Below are 22635 nucleotides of genomic sequence, written 5' to 3'. Positions count from 1 at the left end.
CTGCAGAGCAGGGACTTCTTCCCTCTCGTGAGCCAGGTCTGCGTGCGTCACAAGTGTTCCCATTAGGAAGGGATTGATTGGAAGGTGCTTATTTAATCCAGAGGCAGTAATAACTTAGAGCCGGAACACGCAGGGGGCTTTAAAACCTGCCAGTGCCCCGGCCCACCCCTGAACGGGGATCTCGGGGCTGTGGCCAGACTGTGTTTGTGAACAACCCGATTTAAATGCCCGAGGTGCAGGGTCCCCTCCCAGCAGGCCACGCATCAAAGATGCCTTAGAAACACGTTCAGGCTTTAAAGGGGTGAGCACGTCAGGAACGTTAGGCCTTTGTTTGAAGCTGTCTTCGAGGGAACCATGTCGAAGGCCCTGGTGAAATCACCCGTGGTCTCTGAGAGACGGAAAATCTGGAGACAAGAGTCACCAGCACGCTCTTCACCAGCGGCTCTCGGGGGTGGTTTGCCTACCGTCCCTCCTTCCCCTCCCCTTCCTGTCCAGTGGCTCCCGCGGCCCCTCCCATGGCCCTGCCGGCAGGAGAGCAGGGGCGGTGGGCTGGGAGCGTGCCCCCGACGGGGGTGTTGGGCGGCAGCCCAGGAGGGGCCCACAGAGCCTCCTGCCACGGGGCTCCCCCTGCCGCCCAGGCCTGGAGGCTCCTGCGCGCCGTCCAGCAGGCGGGTGGTCCCCGCCGGGGCCGGTGTCGGCCCATCTCTGCGCAGCCCGCTCCCGCAAGCAGCTGGCCTCACGGAGGGGCCGAGGTTACTGTGGGAGAAGCCTTCCCGGGCCTGCCCTGCGGGCTTCTCCCGGCGGGACCGAGGACAGAGCGGCCCGCCCCGGCTTTCGCCCGGGCACTGGGGGCCGCAGAAGCGCGGGCAGAGGCCGAGGGGCTGGCGGGTCGCGGAGCTCTGCCTCCGGCTCTTTCTCCTGGTCTGGTCTTCAGGGACCGCGACTCATGATTTGAGGTAAACGGGCCACCTGCCTCCCGAGTGGAGAGGAATCTGGAAAACGCCTGCTGCTTCTAGAAATGCTCGACCTCACGTGGTTAGACTCTAAGTACATTAAAACCTGGCGGGGCGAGTGGGAGGTGTGCCAGGAAGCGATACGATTTGTCCACTTTACCGTCTGTTTGTGATTCCGCTGGGTTGTTTTCCTAGGTTTTTGGCTTGTTCTTTTTAAACACAGTTCATCTCAGAGTTCCTTCCAAATATCTGCCCTGCGTCCATGCTGCTACTTTCTGTGTTCGCTATTTGTCGGCCGCCATTAATTTTCTATACTGTCTAAAGGAAATGGGTTTGGGGTTTATGCTTCTACGTAAGTGACGTGAATAGGAGAAGGTAGAGTCTCGGAAAAGGGAGGAAATTCACGCACGTTTTCATAAACGTGATCAGACGCGCAGCTTTTCAAAACGTCCTTTGAGCGGCAGTTTCCCAGATGCTGGATTGTTGTTTTTATTTTGTGGAGAGCGGCCAGATTGTCGGTCCACACGCAGAAGGGAGCACCAGTGCTGGCCCAGGGCAGAGCCCGTGCCGGGGACGCAGAGTCCGTGGGCGCTCAGTTGTTTAGTCACCGGCTTTGGTCGCACGAAGAACTGGCAGCTATAGCCCGTCCGGCCTCCTGCAACTCAGCGAGGACAGCTTTTCCCTCTGCAGGAGCCCCGGCCTCCGTCTGCCCTGGTGGTGCAGTCAGGCTGCTTTTTTCCATGAGGATTGCCTTTCTCTGAGCAACAAACAAAAGCTTTATCCTGGTGCCTCCGGCTAGGATTTTAACAGTCTCCCTCCACTTTTGCTGCCTTGTGTCGTCTTGGGCATCATACTCGTTGATTCCAAGTGTAGAGACAAGGGTGTCTTTGGTTCTCGTGAGCCGCCTGCCACCCCCAGGCTAGCGGGGCCCTCGTTTCCCCGCAGTGATCTGCTCAGTCATTCAGCCACGTTGGGGGAGCGCCGTGCCCACACTGTGACAGCCACCCTCCCAGCTTCCGTTGCCATTTGGAAGTCATCTGCCGCATTCCCCATGGACCTGGAACAGCTGCAACTTCTGGGAGAGGGAAAAGAACATCTGTTTTCTCTGAGAGTGATTTTTAGCTTGCAAGCATCTGTCCTTGCGTTTCTGGGAAAAACAGAAAAGATACAGGGAGCCCTTTGTATCAGACTCCAGGGTGACCGCGGGTAGAAGCAAAACAAGTTACTTTTGGGTGGACTAAACTAATCCCCAAGTAAATCTTGCTTTGAAATCACAGGGGAATACGTTTCATTTCCATCATGGGGAAGAAAAAAGGTCGGCTCGGCACCAAAGATAATAGAGAACGTCCAGACGTTTCGGGGGGCGGGGACCATGGCTTCCTTTCTCTCCCCCGAACACACTGTCCTAGTGTAATTGAAGGGAGTCCCTGAAGACATTTGGCCGCTCCGTTTTATGCTTTTCTATCCAGAAAGTTGAATGAATTAAAATTCCAGTTAGGCTAAATATTTTACTTCACCAAAAAGAAACTCAACTCTGTTTTCTGGCTGTTGCCTATAATTTAAAATAAGTATTAATTGTATTTCTAGTTCTTTTTGTCTCAACATACATCTTCTGCCTATTCAAGCCTTCGTCTGACGTGTCTAAACACAGCTGATGTATTCGGGTAAAATGATTAATTATGCCATATGCTTTCTTTTCTAAAACTTCTATATTTCTAAGTAAATTTCTAAAAAAAAAAATAGTATCATATATGAGATCACAAACCTTACTTAGATGTAATGAGGAGTGCTTGGTATGTAATCAAAGAGAAGCCTCACTCCCGGTGAGGGGAAAGAACTCCTTCTCTTTCAGTGGTCCACGCAGCACAGCAGGACTTTCAGGCGTTTGGGTGAGTAAGGACATCTGCTTCAACATGGAAACATGGACTGCTCGAACCAGGCCCTTTTATTGAACCCTGTCTGGGAGCCGCACGTTGTCACGGCCATTACTGACCGACCACGGAGCCAGACGGAGCACTCAGGCTGGCTCTTCTCTAGGCGTCTGCATGGGGCTCTGTGGACACTTATGTGCTGTGATGGAGTCTGCCTCACCGAGGCAGAAATGGAGCTGGGGGTGGTGGTGGTTCATGTCATCGGGTGTAGGGGCAGGGGACACGTATCCATATCACCGAGGCAGTCTCAGGTCTGTGCCCCAGGGCTGCCTCAGGGAGGGTGCCCCGGATTTGCACGTCCGATCCAAGCGTAGCTTGACTGTGTCCAGCAGCTCATCGTTAACGAACTTACTATACATCGAGAACATGTGCCTGTTATCTAACTGTTCATTCTGGGGTAGAACTGTGCAGAAAATAAAGATGAGTGAGGTGGCCAGGAGGTTGGAAGGAATGGGGGGAGTGAGAGTTCAGATAGCAGAAACGTCTCCTCGGTACAGTCCGGCACCGGACATTCAGGCATGTTGCAGGAGAAGTCCCTTACTTTGGGAGCTGTTTACCGTTAGGGTATGGTAAATACCCTGAAGGATGGAGATAAAAGTATAAATATGAATTTGCCACCCGTGCATTTGAAGTACAGCATCTGTTACGCGTGAATCTTCTAATTCCATACGTTATCTTAACACTGAAGGCACCTCTTAAATTTGCAGAACACAATAAAATCTTCTTTTTCAGCCGTATTTGCCCTCTGCCAGTCCTGTCTGATCTCTCTGGGCTGGGTCTTTATCGGAGAGTTAGTACTGAGCCCTCAGTAGTCACTTCTTTTGGTTTTATGGTTTTGTGGTGGATATTTCTGACATATGCTGTGCAATAGCCGTTAAAATCTTCACCTGGCAGAAAGAGAATCTTGTAATTATTAGCAGTATTTCACTTTTAGGAAGAGAACATTTTTAGCTTATGATTATGGCAGACTTGTTTGACGTAGCAGTTTATGATCACTGACTGTTGTGTTTGCTCTTTTATGAGGACAGAGCAAGGGGGGAAAGTCAGGTCCTCCTCTTTCATCTCCCAGGGCACCCTTTCCATGCTTCTCTCTGTTATTTCTTTTCTGCTCCCTCGGATTTAGGTCATTTGTAAGTGTAGTTCCCTGATGACCTTGTAAGGATCTTTACGTTTAAGCAGATGTTTTTATCCATCTTCGTTTTTAACCAGCATTCAGCACAGAAACTTCCCATTAACAGATCTGTTGCCGTTGTGGCGAATATGTGCTGATGCAAAAGACAGGAGCACCTGGGGTGGGGGCACTTAATTACTGAAACTCGTTGCACACACGTGCACACAGTTAGGAGGCCGCCTCTTCCAGGAGAGAGGAGCCTGTGACGTAAACCCGGAGAAGAGCGTCTTAGGGACGGCTCAGCGCTCTTTCCAGTTTGTTGCAGGACATGAGGACAGAAGTTCTTGTTCTTGGCACGAGGGAGCAGGGCGTGTGAATCCCGCAAGTCACAGGCAGACCTTTTGTAAACCGATGTCTTTTTTCAGGCAGTAAGATGAGAGTTCATTGCTCTCTGAAAGGAAACCAGTTAAGAACAGTTACCCTAGAACATGCTTTCCTCACTGGAATCCTTTAGAAGTCGCATGGAGTCTGTGATGTTTGTTACTGTGGTTCTTGCTGTTGAGGTTTCTGACTCAACATCAAGTCTGGATTCGGGCCCCAGCTGCTCCCCTTGCCCGCGCTAACGAGGTATCCGCGTCTGCAAAGCGGAAGAAGCTGGTCACCTAAACGGACAGGATTACCGGGAGAATCAAGTGAAATACTCCTCATGAGGCTCTTCGGTGAAGCGTGCGGTGCTGCGGTGTCGCACTCTTGCGGGCTGAGGCTGGGACCCCACCTGCTGCACCAGGAGGAAGACCCGAGGCGCCCCGGGGCTGTCCCCTCAGGGAGCCTGTGGTGAAGGAGGGTGTGGCTCTCCCCAGGCCCTGGAGGACTCTACTCTCCCCTCCTTCCACGAGTGTCCTGGTCCCAGCCGACTGGGCCACTGGTGGTCGGGGGTGGGGGCCGGTGAGAGATGGCCTGGAAGGACAGCAGCTCTGGCTGTGTTCTCCCTGTCATGTCAGGTTTCTGATGGTGATGGAGCGAGCGGACACAGAGGAGGGCTCAGGCCTCTGGGAAGCACTGCAGACCTGGCCGGCAGGCAGGCCCGAGGCCTGGTGGGGCTGGGCAGGCGGTGGGTGGTAGAAAACACAATGCAGACGTTTCACATGTGCGGAGACTCTCACACCTAATGTTCATTTCCAAAAGCACCTTTTTCTTTTCTAGAAACTCCTCTCTTTAGATGACAGCCCTCTGTCCCAGGAGGCACCGTATCCGTGGCACGTAGAAACGCACCTCCCTCTTCCTCTTGTACTGATGATAACCTTTTCCAGGTGTCGGTGTTACCTTGCGATGTCAGGAAAAGTCCCGTGTTTCGGGAGAGTTGCTAGAATATTCTGTTCTTTTAAAACATTCAAGGGCAAAATCATTTGCCTCCTTCCCATCCTTCCTTCCTTCCTTCCTTCCTCTTTATATAGATATTTTTAGAGGATGTTAATTGATCCATTTCTTCCCCCACCCGTTTCTTCTTTCTTGAGTAAATTTTAATTCATACATTACAAAGAAATCATCTATTTCATTGTAGATTTTTTTTTTTTTTTTTTTTTTTTTTGCAGTGCGCAGGCCTCTCACTGCCGTGGCCTCTCCCGTTGCGGAGCACAGGCTCCGGACATGCAGGCCCAGCGGCCATGGCTCACGGGCCCAGCCGCTCCGCGGCACGTGGGATCCTCTCAGACCGGGGCACGAACCCGTGTCCCCTGCATCGGCAGGCGGACTCTCAACCACTGCGCCACCAGGGAAGCCCTCATTGTAGATTTTTAAACTTATTATAATAAAACATTGTGACCTGTTCTGTTTGCATTTAAAAGTGTTTCCATCCGTAATTTTTTTATTGCTATATTTACAAATTAGTGTTATCTATTTTTTTCTTGATTACAGTACCTGGAGTTTATTTAAAACATAAAATAGATTTCTCATTCTAATATTTTTCCATTTAGCATGTATCTTTATTTGTTTTCCTTAGGTTTCCTTCTTTTTTCCTTCTTTCCTAACTTCCATATTGAACACTTAAAATTTCTCCCCCCCCCCCCACCGTTTTTTTTGGCTTGGTAATGAAAATGTATAATACTGTGTTTTCCTCTGAATAAATCTTTGGTTGTATTGTATAGCTTTTGGTGTATGTAGTGTTTCCAGTATTTTTGGATAATTCGTAGTGATGCTTTTGATTTTTTCCTAAGGATTTGATCCAGAAATCTTCAGTTGATTTGTTTCTCTTTGTGCCGTTTCAGGTTTTATTAATAGCGCAGTGTCATTTTAGTTGGTATTTGCAGGTAGTGGCCTTTCTCTTGTTCCATGCTTGTTTCCAGCACTAAGAGACTTTGTCTTGGACCAGTGTTGTCCTTTTAGGGCCTCATGAAAGAGCGGAAGGCTGGGCTGTCCCCCCCACCCCGTCGTCATTCCCCACCCCCATGCTTATCCTGCTTCAATTTTCTGTTTTCTTAATTTATTTGTTTAATTGAAGTGTAGTTGATTTACAGTGTTCTGTTCATTATTGCTGTGCAGCAAAGTGATTTAGATATACATATATACATTCTTTTTTTAATATATTCTTTTCCATTCTGGTTTATCACAGGATATTGAATATAGTTCTCTGTGCTATACAGTAGGACCTTGTTTATCCATTCTATACAGAAAAGCTCACATCTACTCGCCCCGGCCCCCTCCCCCTTGGCAACCACAAGTCTGTTCTCTAGGTCTGTGAGTCTGTTTCTGTTTCATAGATAGGCTCATTTGTGTCATATTTTAGATTTCACATGTAAGTGAAATTGTATGGCATTTGTCTTTCTCTTTCTGACTTATTTCACTTAGTGTGATAATCTCTAGTTGCATCCATGTTGCTGCAAATGGCATTATTCCCTTTTTTATGGCTGAGTAGTATTCCATTGTACATATGTAACATATCTTCTTTATCCATTCATCTGTTGATGGACATTAAGGTTGTTTCCATATGTTGGCTACTGTGAGTAGTGCTGCTGTGAACATAGGGGTGCATGGATCTTTTCGAATTATAGTTTTGTCTGGATATATGCCAGGAGAGGGGGATTGCTGGATCATATGGAAACTATTTTTAGGTTTTGAGGAACCTCCATACTGTTTTCCGTAGTGGCTGCACCAATTTACATTCCCACCAGCAGTGTAGGAAGGTTCACTTTCTCCATGTTCTCTCCAGCATTTGTTATTTGTAGACTTTTTAATGATGGCCGTCCTGACTGGTGTGAGGTGATACCTCATTGTACTTTTGATTTGCATTTCTCTAATAATTAGCGACATTAAACGTCTTTTCATGTGCCTATTGGCCATTGATTTTCTGATTGATCTTCTCATTTTCTTCTCTCCCCATTAGTTCTGTTGTGTAGGTAATTGATGAGACGGGCCTCTCCTCTGAACACCCATAGCATTTTGTGTCTTTGTGGTACCCACCACAGGCTGGCTGGTGGTAGTTATTTGCCCACTTTTCTATTATGAAAAGTGATTTATTTAGGAAAAGAGCCTGAGCCCTACTCATTTTACAGACCCCCCAGTGACACTGTGTGCGTAGGAGGCAGGAATCACTGAAGGAATGCTGGCATCTGTGAGCAGAGGAACAATTAAATCAGCTCTTTTTGAGGCCAGGGGTCGTGTTCTGTGCCTTGAGTGCAGTTGGAAGGTGCCGTGAATGTCAGGGAGTTGCTTTGACTGTAAAACGAGGTGGGGTTTGGGCTTCGATACCAGTTTCCTGCCTCCACGTTTCACAAGCCTCCCAGTGGACCTGAGTTCAGACAGGGGGCGCTCTAAAGTTAGTGTGCTATTAATAGCCAAGTTCATGGGCACTGCTGTGTGCCAGGCGCGCCCCTGAGGTGGGTGTTCTTTAGTCCCAGGAGCAGATAGGAAACTGAAGGCGGCTTCGGACCTGGTCTCAGGGTCCCAGAGCTGGTGCGGGTCAGAGGCAGGATCCAAACCCGGGCTCGAGAGTCTGGGTTCATGCACAGCATCTCAGCAAAAAGGTACCTTTGCTTTAAAATCTACACTCCTAAGGAAGTCTGTGACGCCCCGCTGTTTTAGTAAGACCTCCTGGGCTCAGCCTTTGCTTACCGTGCAGATGCAGAAGCAGAGCTTAACTTCATTTCAGAACTCATGGTGTAAAGATCTTTGTTAATGGTGCAGAATCCACCCCTTTTCTTATTCACCTTGTGTTAACCTTTCCGTCGTCTGACGTCTGTCAAGCGCCCTGGGGGTTGTGAACGTGGGGAGCGCCAGCTTTCAGCCACCACCTCCAGGCAGTGCAGGGCAGGTTTGCCTGTAAGCGGTGTTGTTGTTGATGTTGTGTGTGTACATTAAATTAATTTCCACGAGCAAAAAACTACCAACGGCAAAATCAAAAGACAAGTGAGGAAAATGCTGTGTTTGTGGCTCATGTTACAGGAGGTTACTTCCCCTAATATTAGGTCAATAGAAAAACAGACAGAGGATAATAAGGGCTCACAAAAAAAGAAAGCATGCATGACTCTTCAATATATAAGGATGTTCAGCCTTACAATGAGAGAAAGGCAAACTGTGAGATACGCCCCCCCTCCCCGGCCCCCCGCAATGGGTTGATGACCGTCATTTGCTCAGGCTGCCGTACGCGCCACAGACCCGGCGGCTTAAACAGCAGAAGTTTATTCCTTCACAAATCCGGAGTCTGGGAGTCTGAGGTCGAGGTGTCGGCCAGGCTGGCTTCCTCTGAGTCCTCTCTCCTTGGCTTGGAGGTGCCGTCTTCTCCCTGTGTCTTCACACGGTCGTCCCTCTGTGTGTGCCTGTGTCCTCATCTCTTCTTATGAGGACACCAGTCACATTGGATTAGGGGCCACCCTAATGACTTCATTTTAACTTACACCTCTTTGAAGACCCTGTGTCCAAATTCAGTCCCATTTTGCGGTACTCAGGGTCGGGACTTCAGCATATGAATTTAGGAGGGGGACACAATTCATTCACCTCCTAAGAATGACTGGAAAAAAGTTGGATTATATTGTCAAGGGACATGGTGCATTGGCAAAGAAAAGGGAAATGAGCTCTCACACGTTGCTGGAGGCGGTACAAATGGAGCTTTGAAGAATAATTTGTCATTATCTATTTAAATTCAAGTGGATTCCTTTGACTCAGCCTCCAGCAACTCCCCAAATGATACATCCTCGAGGTTCTGATAGCAAAAGAATGGGAGCAACCTGGTGTTGTCAGTAGGGTGTGGGTTAGTTACGGCTTAAAAAAAAAAAAAGGGAATTACTTTATGGACAAGTATAGAATGCTCCAAGGAGAAGCAAGGTATAGAAGAGTGTATAGAGCGTTACATTTGGATAGAAGTGGAGAAGGAGCTGATAGGTATTTGCAGAGATATTTCTGTGAAGTCACGGAAGATGCGCCACTAGGCTGGTGGGCGCGGAGGCTGGACAGCCAGGAGCCAGGGGCGAGAGGGAGACGCCTCGCTTTACACACTTTGGTGCCTTTTAAGTGGTGAATCCTTAAGTTATTAAATAAATAACTGTTTTCTTTCCCTCATGAGAAAATTCTCTTACAAGGCCATTCGTAACTTCCATTGTCTGGGGTCATTTTTTAAACATGAAATTATTCTGATTAAAATCATTCTTATTTTAAGAATTCTTATTTTCCTTAGAGTACCTCACACGTCATTCACTTGGCAGGTTTTATGAGGGCAGTGATTCTGCATCTGGGCCGTGACAGTGCTTGGTCACTTGGTCGAGCAGGTCACGTGTGTCCCTTGACCAGACCATCCTTCTCTAACACTCATGCCTCAAGACCTGTAGGGCAGTAATTATTTTTTCATTCTGGTGTAGAATGTGGATGAATCATTGTTCAAGATTTTATTCCGCTCAGAAACTCCCATGCAGAGAAATGCCGTTTAGTCTTGTTAATTGGACTTTTTCGGTTTCACCGGGTTATTTCGAGGCACGTACGGGTGAGGCTGTTGAGGGGGCTAATAGCACTCTGCCTGTGATTAGTACCCCGAGCTTCGCAAAGTGCTTTCACGTTCATTATCTCATTTTCTTGTCGGGTGAACCGTGAGGTTAGGGATACAGATTATTGCCATTTTTTTCTGGCTGAGGCACTCCAAGCTTAGGTGTCACACAGTGAGTTAGTGATGGTCTCCTAGCTGGAGGCTGCAGGGTATAACAACTGGTTTTGCCAAGGGGAGGAGGGAATTAACCGGTCAGCACTTCTGAGCAGTAGCACTTCAGGCTTAGGGACATTGACTGGGCAGTTCAGTGGTTTTCAGCAGGGGCGACTTTGGCCCCCAGAGGCCATGGGTGGTGTCTGGCCCTGAGGACTGGGGATGTGCTACTGGCCTCTAGCGGGTAGAGGCCAGGGATGCTGCCCAGCACCCTACAATGCACAGGGCAGCCCCGCAACAGAGGTTATCCAGCCCCAAGTGCCGGTGGTGCCAAAGAGGAGAAACCATGCCGGAGCCGCGGAGAGCGCTTGGCCTGCAGCCCTCAGAGCCCATCTTTACTTTCCTGAGCCGGTCCATTTACTCCCTTCTGAATGTTTCTTCTTTGGGGGTGGGTGGTAGAAATTATTACTTGGGATGGTGACTGGTGGCAGATTTAAGAGGCCTCTTCTGGCTGTGTTGAATGAGTGTCCTGCACCGGAGGTGCTGCGCGGGGGCCAGCTGATGCGGCACAGGTCCTGTCTGCACCGCAGGACTCCACTCATCCTGAGACCCGGCCTCCACTCTGCCCCTGGTTTTCATGACGTCCGCAGCATCTCTGTCCCAGTCGGCGTGGGAGGCGGGCAGAGCTTGTTCTTAGTACCCTTCCCTTTGGGTCAGAAGGAGGAACCGGCCGCTGAGGGTTAGAGTTGGGGAATTCTAGCCAGGACAGGGTGGAGCCAAGCAGACCCAATAGCCTTGGACTCGCTGGGACCGTGGGAGAGAGTCAGCCTAGAGAAGGAGAAGGCTTGAGTCCAGAGGAATGCAGCCGTGGAGGAGAGTGCTGGGGGAGGTGACCAGGGGCGTAGTGGGGTCACCGGTTGGGCTGGGGGTCACCCGTGGGAATGGGAGGTGGCGGGTGAACCGAGGGCACTGCTGGTGGGGCTAGTCTTGGGCGGAGGGTGAGCCGGGCTGCCTTCCCTGAGGCAGGGACAGTGAGGACAGAGCATGGGCCTGGAGCACGGAGGAGGGAGAGGGTCACCCCGAATGCTGTCCTCAGAGGCCGGCGGGCGGCACACCTGGCAGTGGGAGCAGCTGTGCAGAAGCCTGCGGGCCTTGGAGCTGGGCGCAGGGAGAAGCTGGAGGTGAGAGGAGCAGGCGGGTGGGTCCGTGCTTGGCACGGGTTGGTCCGCCAAGCCACAGAGTTGAGAATTCATACTGGAATTTGGTAGAAGCTGTCAGCTATTTTAAAACCAGCGATGGTTTTGCATTAAAGAGAAAGGAGAGTGACCCTCGCTGCGTGAAGGACCCGTGGATACCTTTGTCAGCCCGTCCTCTGCCGCTTCCCCCAGGACTCCCTGTCGGTGGAGAGCATTGCCCGTGTCCCTTTGAGCGAGGCCGCCTGCCCCGCCTGTGCCCCGCCTTCCAGCCTTGCCCCGCCCCCAGTCCAGCCCCTCTCCCCGCCGCGCAGGCGCCGTTTGCTGCGCCTGGCCTCTTCCCTGCACACCTCGAGGGCTGAGTGAGAGCGAGAGCCGGCCCTGGTGCCCTCCGGTGACTTCTGGGAGGAAGTGTGAAGTGTTTAGCAACAGGCTACAGGATGGACGGTTCTCGGGCCCTCCCCTCGCCCTCCACGTTAGGTTCTTGCTGCTGCACTCCTGCCCTACCTGCTGGCTGGCCGCACTTGACCCCCTCGTTCCCTCCCTCCACCCCCGCCCCGGTGCCAACTCATCCTTCGGTTCATCTTAAAAGGCAGCTGGTTCCGCCTCTGTGACCCGGCAGGTCCTGCTGTCCCCTCGCTTGGGGCTCACTCCTGGGAGCTGTGACTCGCCAGTCGTTGGAGGTCTGGCCTCCGCCTTAGAGACGAGCTCCCCACGGGGACCGGCTGCGGGGAGCACAGAGCCGGTGAGGCCGCTGAGCCCTCGTCCCCAGGGCTTTCCCCCACTCTCTTGCTGGCTTGGCGGCCGAGGCGTGCGGCACACCCCGTGGGGTGGGAAGGCAGGTTCAGCTGAGAGGTGGGACCAGTGGAACCTTTCTTGACGCAGTTTCCATTCCCAGACTGGTGGAACTGGGGAGAAAAGCACCTGGGTCCTAGGACCTGGCCAAGTCTTTAAAAAGCAATGGCCTGAATGAAGGACCTAGTGCTGTCTTCCTGAGTGCCCCCCCAGATCTGGCGGACCTCGTGTTGGGTAGCGTTCAGGCCCTGGCCTGTCTGGTACCAGGAACGAGCTGGATGAACAGAGAAGCGAGGCTGGTCTTTTTTACTGCATCTTCCTCTCCAGGAAGGTGCAGTGAAGGCCCGGGCTTTATAAAGCCTTTCAGCTGGGGGCACCTGGTTTGCCAGGTGTTCTGCTGTTGCTGACGTGCCCCTGAGGGTTACGGGAGAACAGGTCACTCTGTCCCCTGTCATGACTCCCTGAAAGGAGAGCGAGCCGTGTAAAGGGTTGTTTTGCTCCCTGAGTAGGTAGTGGGGAGCTGGAGCTTTGGAACGGAGGATGAGGTGTGGTCGCCTGTCTCGCTGCTTCCGGAAGCTGTGAGATGACCCTGAACCTCCGAGTCAACACAGACCGTTTCCCAGGGTGTCCTGTTCCTCTGCTCCAGCTCCCCACAGGTGCAGATGCGGGGTGGGGGAGCCTGCCTGCCAGAGCTGATCTCGTTGTAGGGAACTCACCCTCAACACCCACAAAGTAAAAGGGATGGGAGCTGGGCCAGACGGTGCCGTAGAAAAGAGAATGAGAGTAGAAACGTAAACTCCCAAGTTCCTTATAGAAAAACCATTTAGCTTTCCTGTGCTGTCAAAAATGGTGTTGGCCATTCCCCGCAGTAGTTGCTTTCTCTCTCTCCAACAAGGTGCTTTTGGGGTGTCTAGAGGGAGTAGCATGGACCTTTTCCAGGAGCAGGTGTTCGGGAAGTACTGGCCTGGGGAAGACTTGGGCGTATCTGTGAAATAAAGGAGGGCCGGAGAATGCTCTCTCTGCTAGGAAGTTCTCTTGAAAGCAGGAGCAGGGGGTGATGGAGCCTGCTCAAGGCTGGTGCCCATGACTGGATGAATACTAAGTGAGTAAATGTTTGTGTCTATCAGGTAGACCCCAAACACATCAGGTAAGGTTTCCGTGCCTTTTCCAGTCTAGACTGGAATTGTCTTCATCATATCAGGAGTCAAGGGCGTTTAAAGACTTGAGAAGGTGTTCCACATACAGTAAAACTTGGGGCTGTTTCTTTATAATATCACAGACTTGACTCCGGATGTCAGGATTTATTTAAAATTAAAAAAAAATTTTTTTAATTCTTTTTAAATTTTTTTTAAATTTAATTAATTTTTTTTTTAATTTTAAAAGAAACTTCCTTTACAAGTGTAGCGCAGGCACGAGTGCCTCCCTGAAGTGAACACGCAGTCAGCATCATTGCCCTTCCTCCGCTACAGGTGCCACAGGCCGCCTTTCCTGGGCTTGAGCGTGCCAGGCGCTGCCCCCAGCCACTTAGCTTGCTGTTGGTGGGAAACACAGACAAGCAAATCTAAGTGAAGATCAGACCAAAGGTGCTAAAGTGGAGGGGGGGGAGGGGAGCTGGTGAGGGTTTTCCTGATTGAGGAAACTGCGCCTCAGTCCAGAAGAGCAAAACTTTCAGCATTGCTAGAGCCAGGGAGCAGCGAGGATGGGGCCTGGCGAGGGCCCTGCTTGCTCTGAAGAGCTCGGGCTCAGCTCCATCCTGAAGGTACCAAAGAGCCTAGGAAGGGTTTTGTTTGCTTTTCTTCTTTTTGATGCGCTTGAAAGCAACCGAGAGTGTCGCGTTAGCAGGGAAGCAGCCTGGCGCTTGCACACCTGCTCCGAGGCTGTGGACCGGGCACCGCAGGCCGTGGCAGGTCACCGCGCCCCCCCAGCCTTCAAGCTTGCCTGCTGTGGCGCGGGCACTCACTCGGCCAGGCGCCCAGTCAGAGGCTTCAGAGGAAGTGTGCTCCTGACCCCGCACCGGTGTGCCCTCATCCCCCGGGAGGGCTGGGTGGGTGTTTGCTAGCCTGTTGGCTTTCAAGGGAGTAGCAGTTTGGGATTTGTGTCTGAAAAGAACCCTGGAAGCCATGGGCGCTGCGGGGCTTCAGGAGAGACGGACGGAAGAGACGCAAGACACGGAGGCTGGTGAGGGGGCTGGAGGACTGGGGCAAGGCTCGGGCCTCTCTGCTCTCCTGGATATCCCGGAGCAGGGGGACGGCGGCCTTCAGGGTGGCCGCCCAGCTCCGGAGCAAGGCAGTGGGTGACAGGCCGCACCAGCCATGCCACCTGCCCTCTGCGCATCTCAGAGCTGCAGGCGTGGGGGGAGTGGGGGGGGAGGTGGCCCAGGGCTGTGCTCCGGTCGCCTCCTGTCTGATGCTCAGGGCGGGATGGGTGTGCATGGTACTGGCCTTGGGGACTGGTTCCCAAACCCTTCTGTGCCAGAGGATCAGCCACTGAGGTGGTGTGAAAACAGGCGCGCCCCTCGGAGCCCTGGTGCAGTAGCTGTGGAGCGCACTGCCGGGGGGGTCTGGTGCGGGGCCCCTCCGGCACAGTGCAGGCTTCCCACCCAGTTCTCACTCGGATGCACTTTTCTCGCTGTTGTGTATTTATAAAATTTTCTAGTTCCAAAATGACAGAGCAAAATACCCTTAGATTATTTAAAACAATCTTTTCTGCTTTTATTAAAAGAAATAATTTGCCTCTCTTTTTGTTTTTTCTGTAGGACACTAAATTATGGATAATAATGGAATATCTTGGTGGAGGTTCCGCACTGGACCTAGTAAGTATCACGCTGGATGTTTAATACGCATCAGAGGTCTTCTCAGTCAGTCTTGCTTGTAAAGATAATTCTGTTTACATTTCTGTTTCCCTTTTAAGTTGCATGAAAAAAGGACCAAACTATTCCTTATAGTAGGGATTTCTGCTTCTGATAAGTTACTGTAAATTATAGATCTTTTTTTTTTCTAACATCTTTATTGGAGTCTAATTGCTTTACAGTGGTGTGTTAGTTTCTGCTGTAAAACAAAGTGAATCAGCTATATGTATACATATATCCCCATATCTCCTCCCTCTTGCGTCTCCCTCCCACCGTCCCTATCCCACCCCTCCAGGCGGTCACAAAGCGCCGAGCTGATCTCCCTGTGCTATGCGGCTGCTTCCCACTAGCTAGCTGTTTTACATTTGGTAGTGTGTATATGTCCATGCCACTCTCTCAGTTCGTCCCAGCTTACGTCTGCATATAGATCTGCTTTTGAAGACAGCTTTGCTATTTCATGGGAAACCAGTGAATTCATTCCAAGCAGCCATGAAGGATGTCGCCTGCTGTGTCTGACTTAATAACAGTTTCTTATTTTCTAAAACTGGTTTTAACTTTTGTGGAGCTGGTACCCCATCATTGTTTCATGTTTCGGATGGTAACTTCGCTTCTAAAATATGCGTGGAACATCTTCATTTATGATTAATCAAAACTAGAATTTTTAAAAATTAAAATTTCATTTCAGAGGTAGGAGACGGGCACAGTTTCACAAATGGGAGCTGCCGCTGGGCCAAGCAAGAACGCATGTTTCTGTTTACCGGATGCACACGCAGAGAGGCCTTGCTGCGCTCCCAGTGTGGCTGTGGTGGAGCTGGACCCCTGCCAGTGGCGGTGTCTCCTACCTGGTCTGGACCTAGGTGTCCAGCCCACACACATGGTAGAGGCAGCTCCGGTGTAGGATGACCTCAAAGTCACAGTCTGTAACTCCCCTCTTGTGGTAAAACATGGTTACATGTTGGCCTCTGATGAGGTGCTCAGAAATAGCCAGTAAATCGTGGGCATTACTTAAGTCGTCCTTGAGACACAATGTGTGCAAAACAAATTAAAAAAGTCTCACACGGTTGTTTAGCCCCTGACATTTCATCCCCACGTGGTTATGCGGTGAAATCAACGGATCAGCGCTCTTTCCCTGCCCGTCCTGTAAAAGCTGGGCTTTTGGGTGAGTGGTGATTTCCAAGTCAGGCCTGATCTATCATTTTAGTGTTAGAGCGTGGGTTCTGCTTGCTAGACGGTTGTCAGGGTGGTAGGTCTGCAGTTTTCACTGGTCTCACAGCGGAAGGAAGCTAGCGTTTTTTGGTGTTTACAGTTGACACAGATTTTTATTCACTAAGAAAAGAAATACCCTTTGGTTAAAAGGAGTTTACTCTCTCACAGTAATAGTAACAATTAGTATTTTGGGGGGAAGGTAGAACCTCTAGAACTGTATGTATCTCTGAAAGGCTTATGTACCCAATTTAAAAAAAAAAATCACATAATGTTATAAACCGTAAAAGCAATTGGTCAAAAGGAAAGTTCAGGGGAAAAATTTAATATGGTATAAACAGTGGTATTAAAATGGAGAAAGCAGCAAAGCAGCTGGACAAATTTTATGACTTCCTTTGCTGCTTTTCTGTAAATATACATATGACGACACAAAGAGCTTTTCTTTTTTTTTTTTTTTTTTACTCCTTTGGGAAATACTACAGAAATGTAGAAAATTGCCTCATTTTGTATAATTCGATTTACTATTATCTTAAGTGAATTTCATTTGTGGCATGTATAAAATGATTTGTGGGGACTCTTTTCCAACATTGAGTCTTTCAGAACAGCAATTCTAGTCTCTAAATGCTTTAGTTTATTCATTCTTAATGCCACAATAATTTATTTAGTGGTAACTTTCTTTGGAGCTTTGAAGTCTGTGAAATTTTAGACATTACAGTTGGAAGGAAGTGTCGAATTCTCCACTTATTAACTAAAATCCCATATGGTGCGAGTCCCGGCAAACTGCCGTCCATCTTCCGCATCAGGGGCTCTGGTGACAAGAACCAGGCATCCCTTTTTGAATGTGCCCAAATCGTCTCATTTTACTCGAAGAAACAGAAATACTCAGAAGTTAGGTGTGCCAGCTAGCAGATAGAGCTGGACATTGGACCTTGTTGTAACCAGCTGCAAAGCCCTGACCCCGCGCTCTCCTTTCCCTCCCTCTGACTTTGTCGTATCTTTCTTCATCTCTTATTCCTTTTCTGTTGGCCTGACCCCAGTCCTCAAAGAAGATGCACTTTAATAATAGGATACAAGAGTTTTGTGAATGTTGAAGACTATTAAGATTATTTTGAGAGTGTCTATTAAATGTTTACACAAGATTCTAAAAACCAGAGTATTGTTGCGTATGAAGATTTGTTACCAGGTAGCTGAATATATGGATTTGGGGCATTTCTTAGAAAAATCCCACCTTGCTTTTGTTCTTGTTTTGCGGTACACAGGCCTCTCACTGTCGTGGCCTCTCCTGTTGCGGAGCACAGGCTCCGGATGCGCAGGCTCAGCGGCCATGGCTCACGGGCCCAGCCGCTCCGCGGCATGTGGGATCTTCCTGGACCGGGGCACGAACCTGCGTCCCCTGCATCGGCAGGCGGACTCTCAACCACTGCGCCACGAGGGAAGCCCCCACCTTGCTTTTGTTTAATATCTCTCTGTTAAGAGGCACGGTGCCGATATGTTTGTATGTCTCTGGAGCAGCCCCTGTACATGAAGCCTGTGGAGGGAAGGATGACGGTGTCCTGTTCAAGGGCAGGGCTCTGCCGTTTCCCAGAGCACGAAGATCTCGCCGGCTCTCTCCTCACCCTAGATTCATCCTTCCTCTTCGTGCACTGGGGCTGCTGTAATGAAATACTGTAGACTTGGTGGCTTTTTTCACTCTACATTTTAGTTTTCATGCCTTTTTACTTAGGTTGTGAGACATTAGTTTAATTCCCCGCATTGAGTCTTAATAACACCTTAGCCAGGGCGGGAAGATGGTGCCTTCCTTCACCTAGGATTGCCTTGTGAGCATGTGTGATAATTTTTTTTGGCTTTCTTTTCATTCTGGAATTGAGCTTCCAAGTAGAGGCAGACAGTTGATTATATCGCATGTGGGAAAGTGCTACAAGGAAAATAAAGCAGCATGAGGTGAATTGGGAGAAGGGGAATGAGGATAGCAACAGAGGGCCTGAGACCGAAAGATTTTTCACTGACTACAAGATGAGTCAGTATTATAGGAGAATCTAAGGGGCAACCGTGGAGTCTTAATTAAGAAGGAACTAGGCTACATAAATTGGTCACTCAGTCAGGCAGAGATATTTGACAAACTTAAAAATGAATATGCCACATGAATTTTAGAAAATGAGATGACATGTTCATTTATGTTCAGGCCAAGCTGCTGTTGTGGTGGCCTCCAAACAGTGTCTCACACGAGATGGAACTTCCTCTCCCACACGTGGGCTCAGTGGTCTCCGGGCTCTGCAGGGGCGGGTGGCTTCCCGTGGTCTTGAGTCCTTGTCTTCTCTGGCTGCCGGCGTTTCAAAGCCAAGACCGGGAAGGGGCACTTCTGCAAGTATTCCTTTGGCGAGAACTCAGTCATGTGGCCAGACTTGCTGCTGCAGAGGCCGGCAGATACGGTCTCTAGTTGGGTGGCCGTGTGCAGGCCGAGAGTCTGTTACAGAGGAAGAGGGGAAAACAGGTTTGGGAGGGGGAATTAGAGGTCACCCAGAGAAGAGGAGCCGTCTACATCTTTTTTTTCCTCTGAGTCTTTCTTTTATAGAGATTATTTGAAGATTCCACAGTCTTCTTAATGAAGAGACTGCTTGGGAATGTTAGTGGTGGAGCATGTGAGTACCCACCAGCCAGGAGCTCTGTGCTCTAGGGAACAACTGAATACCCTTTACAGTGGATTTTGACACCTTGAAGGATCTCCCTGCTCTGTAAATAGAGTCTCTCTCTTCCTGCCCCCGCCTATGAATCATTGGTGGGTGGTGTTCAGGCCAGATTTAAAAGGGCATAACCATATATATATATATCAGTCGGAGAGCCAGCTCTCAAATGGTCCAGCAGAAGATGTTTCAGTTCATGTTCCTCAGTCTTCTCTGTCCTTGGTGATGACTCCAGGCTGCTCCGCCGTTTCTTTCCAGACACTTGATCACAGGTGGGTAAGTCCAAGTCCAGCCAGACGTTCCTGGCTGTCTGCCTGGGTGAAAAGCTGCTGCAGGAGGGGATGGAAGCCCCGCTCTGGGAGAGCATTTTGAACGGTGGGGTTAGCCTTCTGTGGTCTGTACCCGGGGCATAAGAGCAAATTCGCCAGCGTCTCTGCCTCCTTCCTCTTTTTCCCCAGGCTGTGAGAAAAGTGCATTTTCCTTATTTTGAGTATTAAAATTCCCCCACTCTGTGAACTCAGAAGTAGATGTGGAGCCAGCAGACAAGGCAGGGTTTCCGGATCGTGTGCTTAGGAACAGTCGTTTCGATGTGTTTCTTGAGAACAAGACTCTGGGTCAGACAACCTGGGGAGGAATTAGGTTCCGCGGAACAGAGTGTGCAGTGGGCCACCCTGGTCTGTGGCTGTCGCAGGCGGGATCCTAGTTAGGACTTGGAGGACTTCCTGGGGGACTAGTTACCTGTCAGTGTGACTTCTCTGCGTCTGTAGCACACCGTGAAACAAAAAGCAAGGAGCCTCCCTTCCACCCGGGTTCTGAGTGTGAGAAAGTGGCTTGAGCACGGGGGCGCCACTGCCAGACGGGCCAGAGTCCCAGAGAGGTGGCCCCGACTTCGAGAAACACCCCCTTCCTCCCGGGCTTCGTGGATTTTCATAGGTCAGGTTGGGCCTGTGACCAGCTCGCTGGATGGACCAGAAAGCGGGGCAGCTGCAATTGTGCTGTTATGAAGTGAGAAGGGGGTTCTCTGTGCCCCAACCTGGGCCCAGAAACGATCAGCTGTTCCACCACCACCATCCCACTGAAGGCCCTGAGACAGCAGGACTTGTCTGTCCGAGAAAATGGACGTGTCCGTCGGAACGCTACCTCAGAAGGCGTGTCTTGGTTTCCATTCCCTTTGGTTTAAAGCAAATCTGTCTCTTTCACACCTACTCGGTGAGCATCGTGGAATTGTGTCGTCCCGTTGACTTACGTGTGTGAATTTGGGTTATGGTGGAATTCACTGTCAAGTCTGAAAACGTAATACCGAACATCATCATTCAGATGAAAAGTTATATTGTTAGAATTCTGCCCCTTTCTCTGACGCTTCCACTGTTTGTTCTTTGGGTGGAGTGTTAGGTGGTTTTGCTGAGGTAGTTATGCGATTGGTGGTGGTTGAGTTCCCTGCTGTACAGGTGATGGTAGGCTTACTGTCCAGTTTGAACTGAGCTCTAGAACTTGTCTGAGTTTCTTTCTTTTAGTGGGTATGTGTGTACCTGACTTGTCTGCCTTACATCTTTGTATAACTAACAGCAGTGAGGAGTCAGTGTCAATTCCTTCGAGTTTCCTTGAAATATTTATCCTCAGGCAATTATTATGTCATTTGGGGTAATATACTAACTAATGTTTTTATTACATAACATACGTGTGTATATATATTATATCACATAAAAAAATTCAGTCATGAGGGATTGAGCTCTTTTCCGCTCTCTTCCCCCAAGTTTTACAATTCAGATGTAAGAACTTCCGGTGCTGGGGTGGCCTCAGAAAGCAGCCAGCCCCCGGGCCTTCTCTTCTTGACCCCTTGTGTTGCGATAACGGTCACCTCTGCTAGGACAGAGCCAGGCTGCTCTGCCCCCTCCCTGGCAAGCACTGCGAGGCGCTGGGCTTTTGCTTTCTGGACTGTCATCCGTCCCAGCTCAGCCGGCAGGCGTGGCAGGCTGACCGCGGCCTTTCTCACTGGCCCGGCTTCGATTCTTAGCCAGCTTTGCTCATCCAGCAAAGTCACGTTCCCCGGTTCTCTGTGGAGTTTTTTAAAAGGGGCTTGTAATTAGGTTTTAATTCTGTTTGGGAGTGAAGAAGATTTCAGGTTTGATTATTCTCGTCCATTTAACATTGGCTGTTCTGTCATCTCACACTTTTTCATCTAATCATTTAAGTAACTTTAATCTTGTTTTTTCTTGTTAGTTAGAACCTGGCCCTTTAGATGAAACCCAGATTGCTACTATATTAAGAGAAATACTGAAAGGACTTGATTATTTGCATTCGGAGAAGAAAATTCATAGAGATATTAAAGGTGAGAAAACCTCTTGTTTATATTCCTTTGAAATACCCAAGGTGAGGAAGGAGTGTAAGCTGTAGAGTTTGAACCGTGCTTCTCTTCTCAAGGGACGTTGTCCTGTGGGTATGCCTTCGACGTGCCTGGGTAGGTGGGCCGGGCCACGAGGGGGTCTCACCAGAAGCACAGCCCTGGTCCCTGTTCTTGTCGGGCACGTGATGGTGCTGGGGCACGCGTGTGCCTGGTCCCAGATGGTAGCGGGCGGAACTCTCCAGCAGATGACGGCAGGAGACGTCTTTGGTTCTGTTTTACAGCTGCCAACGTCCTGCTCTCTGAACACGGAGAGGTGAAGCTGGCGGACTTTGGAGTGGCGGGCCAGCTGACAGACACCCAGATAAAGAGAAACACCTTCGTGGGCACCCCTTTTTGGATGGCGCCTGAAGTCATCAAGCAGTCGGCCTACGACTCAAAGGTGAGGGCGGCGCCTTGGCTGGCGGGCCAGAGGAGCCTGAGGAGTGGGGGAGGGCAGAGGGCCTTGGACAGAACTCTGAACCCTATTGAAGGGGCAAGGGCAGAAAGGATCCCACAGGAGAAACGGAGAGTGCACAGAACTGGAAGGCCAGCACCTGGGCAGAAGAGTGCTCTCCGGGCTGCTGCACACCCTCCTGTCCTCGCCTTTAGATGCCCCCCTGCTGGGATCGTGTCCTCAGACGCTCCTTAGCAACAAGAGGCAAAATCGTGATTCCCTTTTCCAGCCTCTTTTACCCGTCATATGATGCACTCTCCCAGTTTTTCCTGTCTTCTTTCTTCCCCGTTGCCCTTCAGCTTTCTAAAACTGTTTAATATAGACTCAAAAAGCCCAGAACCCCCGCCTCCTAGACCTCATTTCACTCTCGCGTCCCACACCGGCTCTGTCTCGGTCGCCTGAATGCAGTGAGATCTCCACGTGGGCCACAGAGAATAGGCTTCTCTAAACCGGTATTTCTAGGCAAACAAATATTTAACTCAGATACACTGACATGGCAAACACCATTTCTTCTCTTTAAGTGGAACTCTTCTCAGTACCTGGCAGATCCCCACCTTGTGAAGCATTGCACACGGAGCGTAAGGGTGGCTTTTCCTGGGGACCTAAGCTCGGTGTGGTGAGCTGTTGCGTTGGTGCTGGAAGTTGCTGGGGTGCGTGTCCATCGCGGCAGAGGTGGACCCGGCCCTCTCACTGTTGAGTTGTAATGGTGGCCGTGACTCCCATAGGCGTCCTCGTGGCCTTGGTAGCCAATGGCCAGTAAGTGACGATTAGGTTTTCAGCCCTCAAGGTAGCAGAGCTGTCTAGTCTCTGGTGTGTCTGTTGCCTGTGGGCGCCTTGGCCCTGGGGTGGGTTTACCGCCATAGCTACTTCTGATGTCAGCAGCAGCTTTTGCTGTTGTCCCTTTTCCTGGGGTCGTATCGTTGGAAGACTCAACAGGAACTTAGGTGTTCAGTTCCTTCTCT

At 50.1% G+C, this 22635-nt stretch overlaps 1 protein-coding gene across 3 annotated transcripts in view; it reads left to right on the top strand.

Annotated features, from left to right (window-relative positions):
• The window catches only part of STK24 (serine/threonine kinase 24), a 110422-nt gene that overhangs the window by 68108 nt on the left and 19679 nt on the right, over positions 1-22635 (top strand). For all 3 annotated transcript variants that reach the window (XM_060287787.1, XM_030856862.2, XM_030856863.2), the window contains 3 exons: positions 14860-14916; positions 21057-21165; positions 21462-21619. In XM_060287787.1, the coding sequence (XP_060143770.1) occupies positions 14860-14916; positions 21057-21165; positions 21462-21619 (324 nt within the window). The remainder of the gene's footprint in view (positions 1-14859; positions 14917-21056; positions 21166-21461; positions 21620-22635) is intronic.

The sequence above is a fragment of the Globicephala melas genome, chromosome 18 (genome assembly GCF_963455315.2).
Source record: "Globicephala melas chromosome 18, mGloMel1.2, whole genome shotgun sequence".
NCBI classification, from domain to species: Eukaryota; Metazoa; Chordata; class Mammalia; order Artiodactyla; family Delphinidae; genus Globicephala; species Globicephala melas.
The sequence above is the reverse complement of the archived record's forward strand: the minus strand, read 5'-3'. Positions and strand labels throughout refer to the sequence as shown.